General features: G+C 36.3%; 2 protein-coding genes across 4 annotated transcripts in view; both read right to left on the reverse strand.

Moving 5' to 3' along the window:
• The window catches only part of CYB5R4 (cytochrome b5 reductase 4), a 93,073-nt gene extending 83,044 nt beyond the window's left edge, over positions 1–10,029 (reverse strand). Inside the window, exons 1-2 of the mRNA XM_074310388.1 lie at positions 9,760–10,029; positions 5,667–5,820 (exon numbers count right to left, since the gene is read on the reverse strand). Of these exons, the coding sequence (XP_074166489.1) occupies positions 5,667–5,820; positions 9,760–9,834 (229 nt within the window). The 5' untranslated portion in view covers positions 9,835–10,029. The remainder of the gene's footprint in view (positions 1–5,666; positions 5,821–9,759) is intronic.
• Positions 10,030–11,593: 1,564 nt separating this feature from the next.
• RIPPLY2 (ripply transcriptional repressor 2) overlaps positions 11,594–22,953 on the reverse strand; it is an 88,709-nt gene continuing 77,349 nt past the window's right edge. The window contains exons 1-4 of one of the 3 annotated variants that reach the window (XM_074310390.1): positions 18,840–19,110; positions 18,203–18,281; positions 17,102–17,166; positions 11,594–13,231 (exon numbers count right to left, since the gene is read on the reverse strand). In XM_074310390.1, coding sequence (XP_074166491.1) covers positions 13,066–13,231; positions 17,102–17,166; positions 18,203–18,281; positions 18,840–18,949 — 420 coding nt within the window. In that variant the 5' untranslated portion in view covers positions 18,950–19,110 and the 3' untranslated portion in view covers positions 11,594–13,065. Of the gene's footprint in view, positions 13,232–17,101; positions 17,167–18,202; positions 18,282–18,839; positions 19,111–22,953 lie in introns of those variants that run through there. The other 2 variants (XM_074310391.1, XM_074310392.1) reach the window with 2 other exon arrangements.

Raw genomic sequence — 22,953 nt, forward strand, 5'->3', positions numbered from 1 at the left:
TTCGAGAATGGCTTTATTTCTTATAAATTAGAGTAAATTCTCTGTATATTTTCGAGATGAGGCCTTTATCAGAACCTTTAACTGTAAAAATGTTTTCCCAATTTGTTACTTCCCTTCTGATCTTGTTTGCATTAGTTTTGTTTGTACAAATAGCTTGAATCTAATGGCTCCCAACCACTTTCAAATATTTGATCATATAAAACATAAAAGGATCCTAGAAAATCTCATCTCCAGAGCTGTTTAGTTCCTGTCCTCAGTGAAGAGTGCCTATCCTTACAAAACTATTTAATCATTTTACCAAGAAAAGATGCTCAAAATTATTTCCAAAAGTAGTCTATCACATATTCAAGAAGAAAAACTATTTTTCCAAATAATAAAACTGCTAGATAATCCTTCAAACCCATATGCCAACTTTCTTCTAAAACTGACTATTTAATTCTATTACCTTGCATAATGCTCAAACAGGTTTTAGGCTTTATTCCACTACTGGTTACTGCTATATTATTCAAGTCAACAAATATTTTAATAAGCAAGACATGAACTAAGGGGCTAAACAGATAAAAGAATAAAATAGTCCTTGATCTCAAGGCACTTACAAGTACACATTTAAGCAAAAGCAAAGTAAGTCTGAGAACATCTTCATGCTTTAAAATGAATAAAATAAAATAGATTTAAAAGGAGATGAATAATATTAAAATAAAGTTCACAAAATAAACACATCCAGCTTAAAAACTATTCCTCTATAGCTTAATAATGGCCTCCGACTGTTGCTTGTCCAAAAAAATTCACTTCCCTACAGTCAACTTAGTGGGTAGTGGGGTAATCTGTCCAACATATCTAGAATTAAAGTTAAGATGTGGGGTGTGTTCAGGGAAGACTAGTATCCCTGGGGACAGGGCTGTCTCAAGCCCTTTACAAGGCTGCTTTTCACCTTTGGTGTCTACCTGATTCATTTATCTCTTATCTGTGGCTCCAGAAGCTGTAACACACACAGCAGCCACATCCAGTTGAAGGTAACCAAGGGGTCTCAAATCCTACAGTTAGGGGATGTCCACCCCAAAGCCTTCTCTTGGTAGAATAGGCACTTTGTTCCAATGGCCATTTTTCCCCCTTCTTATTTAAAAAAATTCTTTGTTATAAAGAATGTTTCTCTAGAAAGGGAGGGAAGGCAAAGGAATATAGGGAAAAATATAGACAAAATCTATCAATAAAAAAATCAACTGTTTTTTAAAAAGTAGAGAATTGTGTCCTATTATCAAAATATGTATAATCATCTATACTAATAGAAGTTTAGCCCATATGTGCAAAAAATGTTTGTGGCAGCCCTTTTCATAGTGGCTAGAAACTGTAAATTGAATGGATGCCCACCAATTGGAGAATGGCTGAGCAAACTGTGGTATATGAATGTTATCAAATATTACTGTTCTATAAGAAATGACCAGCAAGATGAATACAGAAAGGCTTGGAGAGATGTGAAATGAGCAGAACCAGGAGATCATTATGCACTTCAACAACAATACTATATGAGGATCAGTTCTGATGGAAGTGATTATCTTCAACCATGAGAGGATCCAAATTAGTTCCAATTGATCAGTAATGAACAGAACCAGCTACACCCAGAGAAAGAACACTGGAAAATGAGAATTTCCACTCTTTCTGTTACTGTTCGCTTGCATTTTTGTTTTTTCTTCTCAGTTATTTTTACCTTCTTTCTAAATCTGATTTTTCTTGTGCAGCAAGATAACTGTATAAATATATGTATACATATATGTATTTAACATATATTTTAGCATATTTAACATGAATAGATGAGACGACCTAGGGGAAGAGGTGGATGGAAGAAGGGGAAAAATTGAAACAGAAGTTTTTGCAAGGGTCAATGTTGAATACCATCTGTGGGACTCTCTCTGCCTTACTGGAATTTACATAACACAATCTACCTATGAAGAAAGTTAACCTTTTTTGAAACCATTTTTAATCAAGATCTATTACTTCTAGGGAACTCAGCCAAATTTATAAAAATAAAAAGCCATGCTCCAATTGGTAAATGATCAAGAGATATTATGCATATCCTTAGATCTAAGAACACCGCTATTAGACTTGAACACCAAAAGAGATTTTTTTAAAAAGGAAAAAGCACCTATATGTACAAAAATATTTGTAGCAGCTCACAGGGTATAAAATTGAAAATTGAGAAGATGCTCATTAATTGGCCTCAATAAAGTGTGGCATGTGATTGTCCTGGACTATTATTGTTCATGGGAAATGACAGGCAGGATGCTCTCAGGAAAAAAAACAAAAACAAAATCCTACATAGTTCTCCAAGAACTTAAAGCAAAATAAAATGTACTGTATATAAAATAACAGTAATGTTCTAGGATGACCAGTTGTAAATTACTTTATTATTCTCAGCAATACAATGATCCATGACTACTCTGAATGTCTTATCTATACCCAGAGAAGAAACTGAGTGTGTCTGAATATAGATTGAAACATAATTCATATTCTCCCTCCCTCTTCTCTCTCTCTCCCCCACACACCCTTAATTTTCCTAAATGTTTTGGTTTTTTTGTTTGTTTTTTTTTTAATTAGGATGGGAGATAAGACATTTTCTTTCACAACATGATTTTTATGGAAATGTTTTGCATAGTTTCACATGTGCTTTTTTTAGTAGGGGATGGAATGGGGTTAAGAAAAAGAATCTGAAATTCAAAAGTTTTTAAAAAAATAAAAACCATTTAAATATAAGTGGGGGAAAATATTAAACAAATAAATAAAATATTTACTGCTTCTGAGACAACTTAGGGTATTTTACCCTAAAATCAAAGTTCTCTTGCATATAATCTTTGTTCCTATTTCCGGTCTCAATAAAACACTACTAATATTGCCCCATTAAAAAAGAAATACTTATCTAAGCCAAAATGGGAAAGAACTATTTACCCTTTTATGGAGGGGAATTTTTTTTTAAAGAGGTTAGGAGTAGTCAAATCTAGATTTCATTAGGCTTTCATAACCAATGGCGATTCACAAGAGTAAATCATTTGGAGTTCTACAGAAAGTGTTCAATGAGGAACAACAGTTAACTACTAATTAAATAGAAATTTAAAGAAATCATTATCTCTCATTCCTACAATCTCCCAATATGTCACACCAAAGTTTTACTTTTATAAGAGTAATTTATACTTTAAGAAAAATAAATTGAATTTTAAAAATACACAAAACTCATATTCCTACATATTTTTCCATCTCTAATAATAGCATAAATTTTACATATCTACCTTTGTGTCTCAACTTTTCTGGAACTATTACTCATCAAATTTTTATATAGACTGTGCAGGGAACAATTTCCCCTTTGACGAATCAATTAGTCATTAGACTCACTTGTTACATTCTTCTACTAGCTAAAGAACAATATTTTAAAAGGTTCCAAAGGAAATTGGTCTTCTGTCAGTTTTATTGGAATGCACAGGGCCCTAAACAAGAGAATAAAAGCATCTTAAAAGCATAAGTGATACCAGCATAACTCCCAAGAATCTATTATATATTGTGCTAAACAGGGAGTATAAGAAAGATAAACATACAACCCCTATCCTCGATCATATATTCCAAGAGAATTTAGCAAGAAAGGATAATATAAAGAACCTGATGATCCATGTGGGCAATACAAATACAAAGATGATCCTTGACTTTAAGGAGTTAATATTCTACTGGAGAAGACAACACATGGGCTCAGAAGTGTTTTGAACTAGGAAGCAAAACAGAAAATGGCAAAGGATTGATATACTCTTTCTAGGAATGGCAGTACTGAAGTGATCACTGTTCCCAGAGCTATAGGGAAAGAGATCAAGATTAGGAATTAGGAGAGAAAAAAAGGATACTATTAAATTTACAAATGACCCTGAACTGCAAATTTAATGAAGCAGAAAATGTACACTAACCATTTCATTTGCCAATTTCTTTAATGACACTTTTATGTAGTTTTGTTATTTTGAAAGTAAAAATTGCTCTCATTTATATATTTTATTTTGGCTTAAAGTGGAATATACCAAAATGATAAGCATTTTCTATTAATAAAGCAAACAAAGGATATTTACCTTGCTGCTATCAAAGAAAAATGTCACATTATTAATAAGGGAGAGAGTACATTGTCATAAAAGAAAGATCAAAGAAAATCTTACAATTTAATTGAAAGTTATTTACCTTGGATGTAGGAGGGACCAAAGAGGTCACTTAATCCTATCCCTTCATTTTACAAATGAGAAAACTGAGGCTTAGAAAGGTTAGGCTGGCATCTAGATAGCACAATGGATAGACAGCTATAGAGACCCATGCTCAATTTAACTAGAACCTCTAGCAATATGGCATTGGGTACACAACTTAAAATTTTTGATTCAGTTTCTCCATCTCCATAGTAGGGATAGTAATAGCACCTACCCTCAAGGCTATTGTGAGATTAAGTTATTATTTAAAAGTCCCTTCAAGTATCAACACTTTTTTGTCCTAACCAATTCTGAATAAAATTTTTCAGAAATGTTTTACACATTTCTCTGATCTTAAACTGAGGATACTGAACAAAATATAAATTTTTCTTAATAAAATAAGATGATCATCATAAACATTTAATGCAGTCCTGCAAAGTAATTCTGCTCTGTGCTTTTTTAAAGCTTTTCAATTTCCTCCTTGAACATCTGGTTTTCAGCCTATCCCTAACAGTCTCCCTATACCACCCCCACTGCTGGTTCAATGTTTCAGGTTGAAAAAACAAATAAGAAGTCCATGTTGAATAAAAATAAAACCGTAAAAGACTGTAAGAGTTCAGGAGTAAAGAACTTCAGTTTAAATGCAGGGATTTTGGCCTTATTTATGGGATTTTGACCTAAAGGCTGGAATTCCTAGTTGTTCCAGATAAACAGGGTATTAATACATAATTTTCCTGTTCTACTTAAAACACTAAATGCTTAGAAAGTGTTCTATTTGCTTTCCAAGTAAATAAAAGACAGTTTTCAATTTGGGAAGTTTACTGCACTCTAGATGTCTGCGTATGTATTAAATTATAATTTTTTTTAACAATAGTTTTTATTTACCAGATATATGCATGGGTAATTTTACAACATTGACAATTGCCAAACCTTTTGTTCTATTTCCCCCCCCCCCCAGATGACAGGTTGACCAATACATGTTAAATATGTTAAAGTATAAGTTAAGTACAATATATGTATACATGTCCAAACAGTTGTTTTGCTGTACAAAAAGAATCAGACTTTGAAATCCAAAATGCAGGAGGACAAAATTAGAGGGATTGGGAATTCTATGTAGTAGTTCATAGTCATCTCCCAGAATTCTTTCGCTGGGTGTAGCTGATTCAGTTCATTACTGCTGTACTGGAACTGATTTGCTTCATCTCATCGTTGAAAATGGCCACATCCATCAGAATTGATCATCATATAGCATTGTTGTTGAAGTTATGTATTAAATTATTAAAGAAATTCCAAGGACTATCAAAAAGAAGATTGCACAATAGAATTCGTATTATAGAATTCTATTGTTATGCAAGCATAAGGAACTTATGTCTGTTTATGAATTCCATTCCTAATTAGCATTAGGGTCATTCAGAAAATACAACAAAATTCACAACTAAGTCCATAAGCAAATAAAAAACTACTTACCTCTTATGCATACCCAACAATCATCTTTTTTGTTGTGTTTTTTAAGTTCCTCTTCAGTTACTTCTATTAATCTTCCTTTCAATCCTGTGAGATCCTTTCCACTTTTGGTCAGTCGAATCCAATCCATAAGACTTCTACCTTGCTTTAAAGGTACCTCAAAAAGAAGAATAATTTCTTCTCTCAAGTCAACTAAAAAAAAAATCTCCTATTTGTGGATGACTCAACCCCAAGATTTCCCTTTTGCCCTACCTGCTTTATCTCCACTTTTCTGTTCTCTTATTAACTCCCAGGAAACATGGTAAAAATCAAATATAATTCAGATACTTGGTATACGTCAAATTTTAGAATACAATCTACTCTAAAGAGCTGTCCAATTTATTCTCTAGAATATTATATTGAAAAACAAAATAATGGACAGTCACTGAGATCGATAAATATAATCATATAAACAGTTTTCAACAAAGTAGTATCTAACAGGGAAATATTTGAGAAAAGTGAAGTAAACATAAAATGGTTTTGTAAATAACTGTCGATATAAAAATCTGAATTTTACAAAAATTGCAAACATAAACCAACTAGTAAAGAAACAAAATGTAGGATGAAATAATAAAAAAATAAAATTAGCATGATTCAAAGTTTTGATAGGTTTTTTATAGAAATAATACATTTTCAAAATCTTCTACAGGAGTCCTGAACCTTGGCTCTAAGAACATTTTTTTTAAAGTATTTTGATAACCATATTTCAATATAATTTATTTCCTTTGTAATAGTAATAATAATTATATATATGTATGTATATATATATATATATATATATATATATATATATATATATATATATATATATATATATATATATATATATATATATACACTTTTTCATTTAGAAGTTTTCTGAATACTAATAATAAATACTTTGGTTTATCTCCATCTATCATTTTCAAGCTAAGGGCCACACAAACCATATGTATTTGACACATAAACAGAATTCATAGATGCTGGAGAAATGGAATCGTTTCCCAGGATAAAAGAAAGTTTGAGCACGTGCGCACACACACACATACACAGACACACACACACAAAATTAGACCTGTTTTCACCTTGGAAAACTGTCTTAGATATTATATATTTGAACAATCTCATATTTAATACTTTATAGGAGAAAATATGGCTAACATGAAAAATTCCCTGCAAAAAGTTGTGAAACACTTAACTATACCAATCTCCTTCATAATATAATTTGATTACCATCTGATTAAGTAGATAAAATAATGAGCCAGAAAACAAACTTCTATTCTGGGACAAAATCAAATCTAGCTCATTAAGCCAAGCTTCCAATCATCCTTCTCTTCCCTTTTTATCCAGTTAATAGGGAAACAATGAAGTTGTTAAATTATTCAAAATTAATTTGCAATTTCTCCCAAAATCCATGTATACACAGTAAAATCATCCAAAGTGAAGAATGAACTTGGCTATTACTTCAGTGTTGCAAACAACATGTATAGTGTCAGCTAGATAGATATGATCATATACTAACACTTAAAGTAATACACAGTGGTTTGCATGTTACCTCCCCTATTAGACTTGTACTTTCCTTGAGAGCAAGGATTAGTTTTTTGTCTTACTTTTTATCCCCACTCTAGTTCGTTAACATTATGTTAAACACAGTGCCTTCCACTTAGTAGATACTCAATAAATGCTTACTGATTTAACTTACAAGCTACCCAATAAGATTGATACAGCTCTAGTGAACCCACTTCCTTGGACTCTGGACAAATCAATTTTAAAAATGTACATGTCTCCCCAATCCACAAAAAACCCTCACATGATCAGTCCACCCCAGCAACTACTGTCCCACGTCTCTTCTATCCTTTTATGGCTAAAGAATTTCTAGCCAGCGGGCTGTAGTTTGAGAACCCCTAGGGTAGAGCATTGGCCTGCACATATTAAAAAGACCTAAATTCAAATTTGACCCTCAGACAGTAGCTTATGACCTTGAGCAATACATTTAGCCTGTTTATATGTTTATTCAAATGTAAAATGGGATAACAATAGCAGCTATCTCCCAAGGTGGTGGCAAAAATCAGCTGACATAATACTTGTAAATCATTTATCACAGGCCTGTTGTAGGCACTGAACCTCTTTCTTGCACTATCATACCACGAAGTCCTTCTCTGGATGTAGCAAGCGCTATATATAAATGTTATCATTATCATTATCATTATTATTATTATATTCTGCAATATAGTCACACTGGTCTCCTGATGGTAGCTGACAAAAGGGAGTCCAACTTCTGACTCAATGCCTTCTTACTGGCTGTTCCTCAAATTTGGAATATTCTCCCCTCTATTTCCACTTAGTTTTCCAGCTAATTTTCCTGGTTTCCTTTAAGTGCCAGCTAAAAATCACTTCTACTGGAAATCCTTCCTGATCCCCCTTATATGCTTTGGCTTTAATTTATGTAGCTTGTTTGTACATGCTGTTTTTACGCCATCTCTTCTATAGGACAGTAAACTTCTTGAGAGCAGGGCCTTTTTTGCCTTTCTTTGTATCTCCAGCACTTAGCACAGTGTCTAAAATATAGCAGATACTTAATAAATCCTTTTTGATTTTTAGAATAAGGTAGTTTGGCTATATGGGCTTCCAAGATCCTTCCATTCTACTCCCATGACCCTAATCCCATTCTTTGCTGATGTCCTCTCCAAATTACCTTGTCTATGGACTAAATATGATGGCATATGAATAGCTCCTTGCATATTTTAAAGTACTAACAAACTATTATCATATATTTGGAATAAACTTGTATTTTTATCCATTTACCTATTTTAACAGTTTTCCTGTAACTGAACATAATGGCAGAGGTTTAAGTTTTTTCCCTCTTACCCTCAAAATCTGGCCCTTAGCAGTTATTGGATAAATGTGTTTAACAAAAAATGAGGAGGAAGAGGAGGAGGAGGGGCAGCATAGTGGAGAGGGTGCTGGGCCTGGCGTCAGTAAGAGCTAAGTCCAAATCCTGCTTCAGATGATCAGCACTATCTCCAGTGGTGGTTGTGAAGGCCAAATGATATATTTGTTAAATGCTTAGTACATAGTAAGTGAAGCACTATATATATATACACACACACACACACACACACACACACACACACACACACACAGTAACACTGCATACCAGGGGTTCTCACACTACAGCCCGTGGGCCTGCTGAGGGCGTTTGTGCGCCTACTGGGTTATGGCAAATGGGCTGAGGGGCGGAGACAGTGTGAGTTTTTGTTTTTACTATAGTGCGGCCTCCAACAATCTGAGGGACAGTGAACTGGCCCCTATTTAAAAAGTTTGAGGACCAGTGCAAATGTAAAACTACATGTAACACACTATATATACACACATCCTATATAAAACAGTTCTATTTGTAAAGAGCATAGCGCATGCCCGGAACACAGTAAGCACTACATAAATGTTGGCTCTCATTAACAGCTTCAGAATACAGCACTTGAAGGCTTACCAAGCCTGATCTGGGCTCTGAAGCACTGGGGATGGTGGGAAACAGCCCATGTACGGCCACTCCTACCTTCCTCCAAGGCCTCTCCCCCAACTCAGGTGCTGCCCACTGAACCTGACTGCTCTGAGCCCTGTTCACACCTTCTGCGCGGCTTGTGGGTCCTTTCTACCTCTCCCTACTCCCCCCATTACCTCCAGGAGATTTTTAATAAAGGGGCTTGCAACCGAGCTATCACGCAAGCAAGCAATAAGCGTTTTTAAGCACCTCTTCCATGCCGGGGCTGCAGTAATAGTTGGGCAGTAAGAAAGGCCAAAGGCAGCCCCGCTCTCCAGGAACCTCGGGTGGGTCCCTAACCCAATGCCGGTCCCAGAGCGGCCACTTCATAAAGGTCAGCTGGCCCTGGCTGGCCGGAGAGGGAAAACGGGAGAAGGGGCAGGACAGCGACCAAGGGCAGGCAGGGGCTCCGGTGATGGAGAAAAGGGAGCCGGGAGAGGAAGCGCAGCCGCAGGCCGCGGCCAGGAGGGGCCGCAGGAGCGTCCCCCGGGGTCCGGGGCTCCGGGATAGGCGGAGCCGGGCCCTCCTCGGGCTTACCTTATTGCGCCCCCCGGAGGCGGCGCGCTGCTGCGAGCCGGGGGCGGGAAAAGCCTGGGAAGGAACGTTCAGCATCCTGAGAATCCCGGTGCGGACTAAGCCCGGGAAACTGCAGTCGGCTGGGCCTCGCCCTGCCTCTCGGTCACTGCTCCGGCTCAGCGGCCGGGCAGCGGCCAAGCCCCCGGCCCACTTCCGGGGTCGTCCGAGCGTCTCCAGGTGAGGAGCACACCATGACGCAGCACGTCGCCACCGCCGCAGCCTCCGCAGGCGGGGCTGAGACGCATGAGCAGAAGGGAGGGCTTGAGGGAGGGAGAAAGGAGTGGAAATTAGGACAGCTGCTAAGCGAGGGTGGAGCCAGGGTGCGAACTGCGCATGCTCCGAAAATAAAGTTCCGGCTGACGTCTCCTGAATGCAATCCAACCTCAGCACCGGAATCCAGAGACAGCGACTTAGTGCAAAAAAACTAGCCAAAGAGTACAGTGGAAGCTGTCCCAATTCCTGGTGCTGATTCACCTCCAGATGCAGTCCTACCTTACTAGATCCCCCTTTCGCTCTAAGCACTAGCCATCTTCCGGAAGAGCATCCATCCATTCTCGTCCCTATCAATCAATCAATCAACAAGCATTTATTAAGGGCCAAGCAGAACATGAAATGAATAAACGCCACTGTTATTTCCTGCTTTAGCAATATTGCGAGGTCCTTGCTCTTCGGTGGTCCTTGTCATCACCACCAGCATCATCACCAGCATCAGCATCACTTTTATACAGCGCCTACTATGTGCCAGACACGGTGCTAAGCTCTTTATAATATCACATTGGGAATTCCCTACACAGAAGAAATCATAGGCCTGGTGTTTATATTTTAAATTCTTGTCTTTTCTAGCTCCCGAATCAACTTCTTCAGCTTTATAGCCTTACTCCAAAGAATTTCTGGATTTTCTCCAACCAGAAAGCAACAGTGCATCGATCTGATAACCCCATTTAAATATAATATCACAGATTAATTTAAAGATATGGAGCACAAACATACCTAAGAATACCCATTTCTAACACCCCAGAGCCCAGACTGGTGATCTTTTTCTAGATTGCTTTTCTAGGCATCATTTAGACTTCAAGCCTAAGAAAAGAACATAGAAAGGCGGGAGTGGAGAAGCCAGGAGAAAAGCAGCTTCAAACCTTAGAATAGTCAATCAGTCAAAAAACATTTATTAAGGGCTATGTGTCAGGTACTGTGCTAAGCACTGGGGATACAAAAAGAGGCAAAAGGTAGTCTCTTGTCTCAAGGAACTCATGGTTCCCTGAGACTCCCTTTCTACTCTTTGTCAAGTTCTGGACTTTAGAGAATGGCTTGAACTTAATGCTTGTCTTTGCTTCTCTATTCTTCAACACCAACCAAGATCAGAAGGAGTAGAAAATTAAAGTTCTGGTATGTACAACGCTTGCCAGTTATTATCCTAGAAAAGGAAAAAAAAAAAAAAAAGTGTGTATGTGTGTGGGTATCTTTATGTGTGCACATGGGTATGTCATTTTTCAACTTTGTATCCCTGGGTGCATGGTATGTAACAGCTGCTGAGTGATGAACTGAATTTATTCAATAGAATTCTGTCAGATATGCTTTTTTGAAAGCTCACCATAATCTCAAGAACAGTTTTTCACTTGTCATTATGCTGAGATGGAACAATAGCATTTCTGTGCAACTGAATGTGCAGTCTGTAAGTGAACATTTTTTAAAATTATAATTAAGTGTATCAAATTCATAATTATGTTATTTTTTTCACTTCAGTGTCTGAAGATATAATGAATTCTATCTCTCCTTGTCTTTTTCGTGTTGGTGGATGGGTGGGTGTGGGTGATATATACATACACATATATGTATATATATGGAAGTATGAAGTATATAAATATAATTAAGACTAGCCATTTGATATATTATATATATGCTACATAGTAATGTAATTATTTTGTATTTATTAAAATAGAGAGAGAAGAGAAAGAGAAGGGGGGACATTTCAACTCTTTAGATATTGAAACAAGAAAATGTAACAATTACAGTTCTTTTATGTCGCTGCACTAAGGAAACTTAATTTTAAAATATCTGCATTATTACAGTTTAGTTATTTGAAAGAAAGGCAGATGCTAATATAAAGTAAAATTTGCATCATTTTTTGTCAATTGTTTTTTAAAAACCCATACTGAGTCCTAAGTCTCAGTTATGCCATTACTTGAAAAGATGTTTTTCTTAATAGCAAATATGTTTTACAGCACATGGGATTTTTCTTCATAGTCTAATTAATTTAAGAATCAACAAATTACTGAATCATGTATTCAGTTAGCACTAGCTGGTCAGAGTATACATACTTATTAAACCATGAAACTTTTAAAGGAGCAATGAAATACATAATTATGTGTCAGCTGACATCTAGAAAATTCTATAAAGGTTAAAAGATAATACAAAATTATGTAAGATCCAAATTTAAAACTGAAATATTTATTCATTGAGTCACTCATTTATTCAAGAAATGTTTATTCAGGGTCTACTATGTGCAAAATATAATATTAAGCTCTGGGAATATAAAGATAAATTATTTGAATAATGGGATTTTCCCCTAGAATTATGGAATATTAAAAATTGAATGGGAGAGTCTAGACCTATGATTTCATCCACACAGAGAATTCCCGGTATGACTTACTCCTTTCAGTAAAATAGATCAGGAATTCTTATGTCATTTATAGTCTTAGTTGCCTGGGCAGAAAGAGATTCAGTGACATGCCCATGATCATATAGCTAGCATGTAGGATCATAGATCTGCAACTTGAAGGAATCTCAAAAACCAGTATTTATCAGACGAAAAAACTGAGGACAGGGACTGATGTCAAAGGTAGTAAGTATCAGAAGCAGAATTTGAACACAAGTCTGACTTCAAAGTCTTGAGTTTTATCCAGTGTACCATCCTGGGAAAACATGAACTTCTTTCTGTCTTTACTTCAAAGCTGGCTTTCTATCTACTGTGTTATAGCTCCTCTCTCAAACCTTTTAATGTAAAACTTCAAATTGTCACAATTTAACTTTTAAAAATCCAAATTGATAAAAATGCAATGAAAAGAAAGGTACTTGTTTCTGATAAGGTGCTAATATTATAACTGGGAGTAGGGAAGCATGACAAAGGCCAAACTACCCTATCAATTGCAAAATATTATAACATTTTATTAATAATTTACACACAAATAAATTATATTTTAAAACCACTATGATACATTTGTACATTGATATTTTAATGCTATACACTTTCAGTTCCTTCAAAAAGAATCAATCCAATTCATTTCCTGAATCCTGAATCAGCTCCTCCTCCTCCTCATCTTCACTATCAGATTCTTCATAAAATGAAATTGTAGCTTGAATTGGAAAATTTTTCAGAAGAGATTCTGCTTCTTGATATAAGAAATCATAACATTTTGATTTGGGCCAAAATAGTCTGAAATAAGCAGACAACATAGCATGCTTTATTCTTCATGTACATTTGTTTTCAGAATTTTTATACTCATGAAATTTTCCCACTGATGCCCCAAATTTCTATTGATCCAACAGTTGATAGATGCCCTTTGCATGATTCCATAAAGTTAATGTCAGTATCCTGGCTTTCATATAACAAAATTTCAACAGTGCCTTAATGGCTGAATTTTTTTTTTGCTACCCCATTCTACCTCAAAGTTCTAAATTAAAAAGGTTCATCTAGTTAAGAAATTGGCCAATAGTGCCTTCCTTTCACAAAAGTATAAGATCATAGTTTTTACTTGAATCAATAGTTCATAATTTATGTCACTTCAGCCACAATGAATATTTTCATACTTACCAGAAATATTTTCATTTCCTAATTTCTAAACATTTTAAAAAACAATTTAACCTGACAACAAGGTTTTGAGTTCTGATGACAGCAAGGGTTGCAATATTACAAATTCTGCAAAGACAACATACACCTAAACTTGCTTTAAAATTAATAAATATTGCCTGGTATGCAATGTCCATAGTTATCAAAATGTGATCATGGAAATTGTAATATACAGGCAGAAGAAAAAAACAAAAAAATCAGTTTTTAAAAAGCATTCATAATTAGATATAGACGTAGGACCACTTTCCATCCCTTAAAGTAATCACTATTGCTCATGTTTTAGATTGGGTTTGTTGTATATAATAAATTTTCTCAACAACTTAATTTTATGGGTGAAATAGATTGTATGAAAAGCTAATTATAATCTCTAAATTTATTTAATTTTAACTTATTATATTTGATACATTTTTCTTCTTTGTCAAGGTAACACCAATGTATTGTAATGGGAATATTTTAAGTAAAGTTAAGAGTTCAAAAAGATAGATTGATTATATAAAGCAGAATTCAACATTGTGAAAAACTCCCCCTGGTTTTGGAATGTTATCTGTATTAGAATGACTGGCAAAAAAAAAAAAAAAAAAAAAAAAACCTGAATATTTAAAGATGGAACATTCTATTAAAAGCAATCTTCACTCTGCATTTTTCCCCAATAGAACATTTTTGGTACTTATTCTGTTCTTCTGGAACCCATTTTGTGATTATAACAAAATGACCATTTTGATGCAGGAAAACAATATTGAAAGCAAACAACTAAGTTGAAGAAAAAGTTTGCAAAACACTCAGATTGTCATAAAATTCTCTTGACTATCCCTATATCAAATTCTGCTTATTTGCCTTTATTCCTTATACAGTTAGCTTAGCAGCAATCATATCATTCAAGTATAGAGCTTAAAAGGATTCAAACCCTGCTTAAACCTTCTCTAGACATATTTCTACAAACTCAAACCCCAGGCACAAAGCTGTGGATAAAGAATCATATCCTTAAAGTAATACTGTTTTGAACTTCAAAATTCTTCATATTTCAGTTAGAATTGAATTAAGCACAAATAACAACATGGTGGGCTGTCACTTAAAGGTTTTGCTCTAATCAAAATATGAAGGTAATGAGGTATTTTAATGGTATTCTTGTAATTTGAATCTTATACCCCTAGATTAAGACTGCAACACCATATTCATTATCATCTTTCAAAATCAAAGTCATAGTAAAAATAACAGGGCACTCCTCAGTTCCAACATTTGGTTATATACATATATCCAGATACCAGAATTTCAACAACCTTAGTATTCAAGAACATTGCTCTGAACCTGAAAGTAAAAAAAGGCCTCAAAGAATATATACCACTTTAAAATCACTAAATGGGCAAATATATATACATAGCAATGAAATTCTAGGCTGGCAAGTTGTACACAAACAGATACAATCTACCCAAAATTGTTTTTCAAAATGATCCTATAAGTTTGCAATTTATAGGATGATTTTGAAAAACAATCTTTTTAAGTACACAATAAAAGTAAAAAAAAAATAATATCCTTTAATCCAACAATTTCACCATGGAGAATAACACTGGAAAGTGCTATCAAAAGCAAAACTAAAAAGTAACCTATCTATACAAAGATTTCCACAAAAGCATATATAATTGACCAAAAAAATCCAAAAACAAGGGAACAGTTAAATAAGTTGTAGTACATCAATGCAATAGAATATTATAATACAATTAAGGGAAATATATATGAGGTTTACAAAGAAATCTGGAAGATTTTATAGGAGATAGTGTAAAATGAAAAGCACAGAATAAGGAAAGTAGAGTGTACAATATTCACAAATATTTCAGAGGAAAAGTGATTAAAAATGGATAGAAGAACTGCTGGGGATTTAGAGTGATTAAATTATGCTCATGCTGCTTTATGCATTGAGATTAAACAATTTAAATGTAAATAACCAAGTTTAATTGTATCGATGTTCAGTGTTAATCATTTTAAACTCACATCCACACATAAAAGAAAGAAAAAAAAAAAAAAAGCTTCAGAGTCAAATAGGCTATAAGGCCCATTCACTTCACTCAAAGGAAAGATTAAAGGCATTTTTAGGCCAGAAAAGTAAAAGAGTGAAGGGGTGGCCGTTAGTTGTGTGTATAACCTTGGTTTTTCCCCTAATTTTTAGCAAATTGGAAGCACATAGGGGAATGCTATTTCCAGAAGTGGAAATAACCACAAATTGTAAGCTAACATTAAAGGAGAATCCAGCTGAACCTGCTGAATCATCAACTATAAAGCAATCTTTTTACTATGAGAGAAGATTCATCATACTACAGCATCACTGCATCTCAATTAAAGGACAATGAAAGGTTAATTACTTTCTGGACTCTGATTATCTAGCTTCCTTGGATTATCTAACTTCAGAAACCTAAAGGCTTTTGGGACCCTGAACTAGACACTAAATCTCTCAGTACCCCCAGGGAACTTTGTAAAATTGTCAGTGGCAAAACAATTGCAGAGGATTGACTTTGCTATAAGGAACTTCCTCACCTAGAGCACCCCCCCCCAATGAAATCTTAAATGAGGACACATATACATATAATCTGATGTTTTAAAAATCATGCATTATATATACATATGTATAGAATTCCAGTAAACTGTTAAAACTTTAAGTTTTACTGCCCCCAGTGTTATATGCTCCCAAATGTTACTTTGTGTGTCTGAGGGGGAAAACCATACTTACTATACATATTATCTCAGAGTTACATATAATACTCCAGTGAAAAATACAAAGGTTAGAAGGAAATTTCTTACATTTCACTGGCAGCAGTGACTAACCTGAAATCACAGAACTGGGGAAATGTTTCCATTACAGGGCTCTTCCCTGAACCACACAATCTCTCTGACTATAAAATGAGAAACGTCCATAATCTCTAGGGGTTTTTTTGGACTTCAGTTTCTAATTCCTAAGAATATCATCTCATTGTTCTAACTAAATTACTAGCTTTGAAATTTTCCTCTTCCATAGTCTTATTCCTTTTATTCATCTCCAACAATAATAAATTTTTAAAAAAAAAAGGTGCTACTTGAATGACGCCAACTTCATTTACATCCTGCAGATTTCTAAAACATCTGCAAAGATGCAAGGTGACACTGTCGTACTTGTCTGCATCAGAAATTCTCCCTAATGCTTTCCCTTATAATAAAATATTTCCCAAGAATTTATGGCGTAATAAGTATAACAATTTTTAAGTGGGGAGAGGGAACTATTATATTCCTATATTTTGATAGAGGGGAAAAAACAATGAACCTGCAAACAGAAACATAGAATAGCCTTAAAGAAGGTTCAGTTTTTCCAAGGAAGGTCTTGAATCATCTGACACCAGTCAGCCTTAGCTAACGTCGTGCGATTCTTTCCTACCTCACTCCTCGGGTCGGTGAAAAAGTAATTAGAGGGTAGGGGTAAGACATGTCACTCACCTGACTGGATGTTTATATTGGGAAAGTTTTCCAAAGGTTTCTGTCGTCCCCTGCACATCACATACCTAAGATTTAAATGAGAAGGAACCAAATTACTCACTTCAAGGAGAAGCCGGTAGAATGGATCATCCCCACAGTATATCCAGCCCCGCCTACCGAGCTCTGGAAGCTGCTGCGGATTCCTTTCCAGAACCAAATCTGAGACTATTTCAAGGACAACCACCATCGGGTTGCACTGGCAGAGGTTCTACCAGAAGGAATCTCAGGGATGCCTAATATTCAGGATTAGGGCTAATGGGACACACAGGATCGTGACTTTAATAGTCATTTGGGTCCTGACCCTCCTATGTCAATGATCTGTAATTTCGTCAATGTTCGAATTCCTTCCAATGACGCAAATCGCAGCATTTCTCCTCCCCCTCACGCATTTTACGTCTTGTCTCTACTCGCTTATTTGCAGTTCTATCTCCCGTCTCCGTGCCTTTACCTTTGCCCTCCCCCATACCTAAAACGTTTTCCTTTTTCAACCACAGACTCAAAATCCCTAGACGATCCAGACCAACCACTTAGCGCCCCCCCTCCTCACTGTGCTTGGCACCTTCCTCCTTCCCCCCACCCCAGCCTATCCAAAGCTTTATTGATCGTATCCGTGTATTGATGAATATGCTGTATTACCCCCAGGACAATGTTATCTCCTTGAAGGCGTGGGACTGCTAAATTTTTGTACCCCAGCACATGTGCCCAGGGCCAGGCACATAATAGACCCTCAATAATTGCTTGCTAAATTAAATTCAAATAACATTTGATGTCTAGAGGCATCAGAGTAACCAAGAAATTAATTGACTTCCCCAGCATCAGTCGGTCTTCCTGCCTATATGTCAAATACTGTCTCTTTTTTAAGTCTGGCATTTTTCTACTCCAACACTTCACATTTCAACCCCTAAAACACACACACACACACACACACACCACACACACACACACACACACACACACACACACACACACACACACACACACACACACACACACACACACCCCCTCTGGGTGTCTGCATTTCTCTCTAGCTCTAGTTCATCCTTTAGAACGAGGGCCACTTACGGTAAGCTTTGAGTTGAGCTGCATTTTCTCTGCTTCCTCTCTAGGGGTGCCAAGCCAAGGTCTCCAAAAAGCCGGCGACCTACACGTCCCGCGGGGATGGGGAGATGAGGGAAAAGAGCAAGGACACCAGAGTGAGATGTGAGTCAGAGGCAAGGCGGTTGTCGTGATCGTGAAGCAAAGGGTTTTAGGCTTTCTTGAGAAAGGGGGAGGGAGGTTTGCGGGTAAGAGAACGCGGTGGAGTGGCGTAGGGAGGGAGCTGAGAGAGAAAGAGGAGAAAGAGAGGAAAGAAGAGGGAGAAAGAAGAGTGAAAGAAGAAAATAGTGAGATAGAGACAGAGAAAGACGAGAGAGAGAGAGAGAGAGAGAGAGAGAGAGAGAGAGAGAGAGACAGAGACAGAGACAGAGACAGAGACACAGAGAGAGACAGAGAGAGAGACAGAGAGAGAGAGAGAGAGAGAGAGAGAGAGAGAGAGAGAGAGAGAGAGAGAGAGAGAGACACAGAGAGAGAGAGACAGAGAGAGAGAGAGAGAGAGAGAGAGAGAGAGAGAGAGAGAGAGAGAGAGAGAGAGAGAGAGAGAGAGAAACTGGGATCTTGCAGTCAAATTTGGGGGAGGATGAGTAGTTAAGAGGTTGAATACCCTGAGTTGTTGTCCCCTGACCTCAGGGTATGAGAAGCTGGGGTTTCAGGAAGCAAGCGGCAGCAGCTGGCCCAGTCGGGTCGGGACCCCGAACTCTCCAAGCTCTCCATGTACACACCCGGTCACTAAAGCAGGAGCTCCTTCTCCACATCCCACAGCCCTGATCTTCTTTATATAGTCAAGCTGGCCCGATGCATATTTAGAAATGCCCCCCTCCCCACGCCATCCCAGACCTCGGGCCAGCGGGGTAAACAAAAAGGCTGAGCGTGAAGACCAGTTCGGGTAAACAAGGAGGGGTGCGAACGCGTGCAGAAGCTGGTAGTGTCTGGGGGCCACCCAACAGTCCCAGTCTCCAGGTTTTTCCATTAAAGCAAATGCACTCAGCTAGGCATCCAGGACTCCAAAATTGGGACTGGAAAAGCAAATGAAAAGGGACTTTCTTGACCCCCCCCCTTTCACAGGGCCCAGTTAAACATATGAATAAGAGTCCCGTTATATACAAGGCATATTAGGATTCCTTGAAGGAAGGAAGGGTGCCATTTAATCTGATTTGTACCTTCCCTTCTCAGAGCGATGTAAGTCTTTAATATCATTGGACAGTACTGATTATCTGTCAAGAAAAAATCTGAACAAGATGAGAAGTGATCTAGAAATGAAGAAAAGAAATCTAGGAATCATCAGTCTTGTGATGTTGGTGCACAGTATATACATTATTTGCTTCTCTGGCTGCCCCTTCCTTTTCTATTTAATTGTGAAAAATCAAGCCTTGCTTCTACATTCTAGAACCATTTAGCATCTAAGCCCAATACTATTCGCTCATTGGGTGCTGCTTAGGAGAGAAAATTCTGTAAATAAGATTTTTCCCCCCAAATAGCACAATAGGAAAGATTTTAGTCATTGTGGGAATTTCTTCCACCGATTAAAATCAAAAAGTGAGCTGGGGTGGGGTGACTTGGGAAAACAAGGGCATTTATTAAACCTGTTCTGTGTGAGGAACTAAATATTTACAAATATTATCTTATTTGATCCTCACTACACCTGTGCTAAATACTTAGCTAAGACTTAATAGATAAATTAAGCTGTCTGAGCCCCCAGAGGTTGTCACTTGAAAAGGGTACTACAGAGAAAGCCCTGCACCAAGATTTCTCAACTGTGAATTTTAAGTACCACGCGGTGCACTTTCTCTTATAAGTTGTAGATGGACTATTTGACTTCAGAAGCAGCTGGGTGGTGAAGTGGATAGAGTACCAAGCCTGGAGTCAGGAAGACTTGTCTTTCTGAGTTCAAATTTGCTCTAAACACTTACTAGTTGTGAGCCCTGGGCAAGGCACTTAACCCTGTTCGCCTCAGATTCCTCATCTGTTAAATGATCTATAGAAGGAAAAGGCAAACCACTCCAGTATCTTTGCCAAGAAAATCCCAAATGGGGGGCAAAATGGGTTAGACATGACTGAACAAAAATTTTTAATTCAATGTGCAATATTTTTTCTATTCAACTGAGTGAGTCAAACCATTTCTGAGTGGAAAAACTCAGATTGGACTAAATGTGTCCTTGGCCAGGCAACTCACTCCTGTTCCTTTCTCTTAGAATTACATTAACCATATGGGTTTAAGGAATTAAGGAATTAAGAATAATAATAATAATAATATTAAGGAATTAAGAATAATAAATATCGACAGATGTTAGATCGTCAGTTTGTACATCATGTATATACAATTATTATGGACATTAGTTATTCTGCTGAACTGGCTAACATTTTAAGCAGTAATAACAATTTGTAACAGAAAATTTTAATATCACAATCAACTTAAAATGTTGGCCCAAATTTTTAACTTTGTGTTCATGTTACTTATCTTCTTTAGCCTTTCCATTAAATGAAACATGACTAAACCTCCTCCAGAGGGCCATAGTTTGTTTGTTTGTTTGTTTGTTTTTCCAATAGGCTGTAGAACAGTCAGCTCTTAACATTTTTAATGATTAGGTATGGGATGGAAAAGAGCTAGGAAAAGCAGCAGGGACAGCTTCTGGAAATGTGAACTGCTTATCTCCTGCCACGATGGTTTGCTTAGTATAAAGACTGGAACTATTCTATGATATAGGAAATATGTCCGATTGTAGCATAGTTTACCTACAGTCTCTAAGAGACTTACTAGGTCAGACTCCAAGGCCATTAGCATCTTCTATGCTACTGCCTTATTAGAGTGAATTTGCTCCTCCCCCTTCCAAACACAGATGCCCTTATATTGAATGTTTCAGTATGAGACTAAGTACTCATAGGGAAAATCTGAAATATAGATATTATTGTAATGGAAAAGGAAGAAATAAAAGAACCAAAAGCCCTAGAATAACATTATATTGTTTGCTAAACAAGGAAAAAATTAAAAATAATGCAAGTTGTATTTTTTTCACCCTTTCCTCAAAGTATCATATCAAATTTAAGTGTAGTACAATTCAGAATTTTAGAAGTGGTAGAGAATATAGAGATCTCTAGACCAATCAAACCATTTTGCAGAGAAGGAAACTGAGCATGAAATAAGTTAATGACCTGACTACAGTCATACTAACTCTTTACATATATAATAGGATTTGCATCAAAATTAGACTCTCTTATATTGTGAGAGGAGGAAACACAATTGCAAATTGTGCCAAGAGTAAAATATATTAGTGATTATTTTCAAAAATACCTCATTTTATGAAAATACAGAATTTCAGGCTTACAAATACATAGTAATTTGGGTATGATTATTTGCTTTTCAAAAGGATGTTGAACTTAAAAAAAAATACTTTCTTGGAATTCTTTTCAGAAGAGACTTATTCTAATGTAGTTAAAATATTCAAATTTACAGAAATTCAGTTTATAATTCCACTTTCCAGGAGCACTTCTATAATGGGAAAGCAGGGTATACCAATACTTCCAACCTCTGCACTATATATTTCAGTTAGGATGAAAAACCAAAGATTGTACAAAGTTCGTTGCTGTCATTGTTTTTAAAATCATGAGAGAATCAGTGTGTCATAGAGAATAGAAGGCCAACCTAGGACCCAGAAAAACTCAGTTCTAGTTCCACTTCTGATAGAGACTAGCTGTGTGACCCTGAGCAAGTCACTTAACATATCACTGCTCTTGACAACTCTTTAAGACTACATAAGTTATAGAGACAGTGCTAACTATTACTTGGAGAGGGAATTTCCTCACTTGGGAGTTCATTATATTAACATAAATCACAAGTTTAGTCATTGTCTCTATGAGAGTATGATCAATGACCTTTACACAGAAAATTTAAATGCTATTGAGATAAATAATAGAAAAGTCTTTGTGAATTCACTAGCCTTGCTTACAATTCTCCAATATCATTATTTTCTCTTTAATTCAACAAACATTTTTAAAGTCCTGTATGTGATAATTAGATATTCAAGTCAGAATAAGAAAAAGTTTTAAAAATTGAAGAATATAACTTAGGTTCCTCTTTTAGATGTGACCTGGTGTTGGCCCCTCTTCTCAATGAGACCTCATTAAGTGTGTGACTTATCCACCACTTACACAATGAGGTGAGACTCAGAGGTGTGAAGGACTGAGGAGAATATAATGACTCACAGCTGTTACTGCCACCTTAGGCCTCCATGATTATGGGTTCTACTAGTGCAGTCCCAGGAGAGTTCATAGCTCCCATGTACTTTTTCTTATTCAATATTATATTTTTAAAATTACAGGACTTAATGTACTCCCTTAGAAAAGGTTTTGTGAAGAAAATATATTCCTTTGCAAGCAGTCATCATCAAACAAACATATATTAAGTCCTTACCATGTACCAGGCACTGTGCTGGTTTTGCTAGAAAGACAAAAACTTGTACCCTATCCTCAAAGGAATTAATTTCAATTCAACAGATGTTTACTGAGTAACCATATGGAGATATAAAAATGAAAAATGATGCATTTCTGTCCTACGACGTTACTATCAAAGGATAAACTAAGTTCATAAATAACTATAATACATGTTAAAGTGTAATATGTACATAGGGCAAGACCAATAGAGAGACTTGAAAAATTTGGTGGGAGGAGATGTTATTTCTGGCTAGTTTTGTAGAAGTTGTCCCAGGGTTAGGCCTTCAAGG

Source organism: Sminthopsis crassicaudata, chromosome 4 (assembly GCF_048593235.1).
Source record: "Sminthopsis crassicaudata isolate SCR6 chromosome 4, ASM4859323v1, whole genome shotgun sequence".
In the NCBI taxonomy this organism is placed as follows: Eukaryota; Metazoa; Chordata; class Mammalia; order Dasyuromorphia; family Dasyuridae; genus Sminthopsis; species Sminthopsis crassicaudata.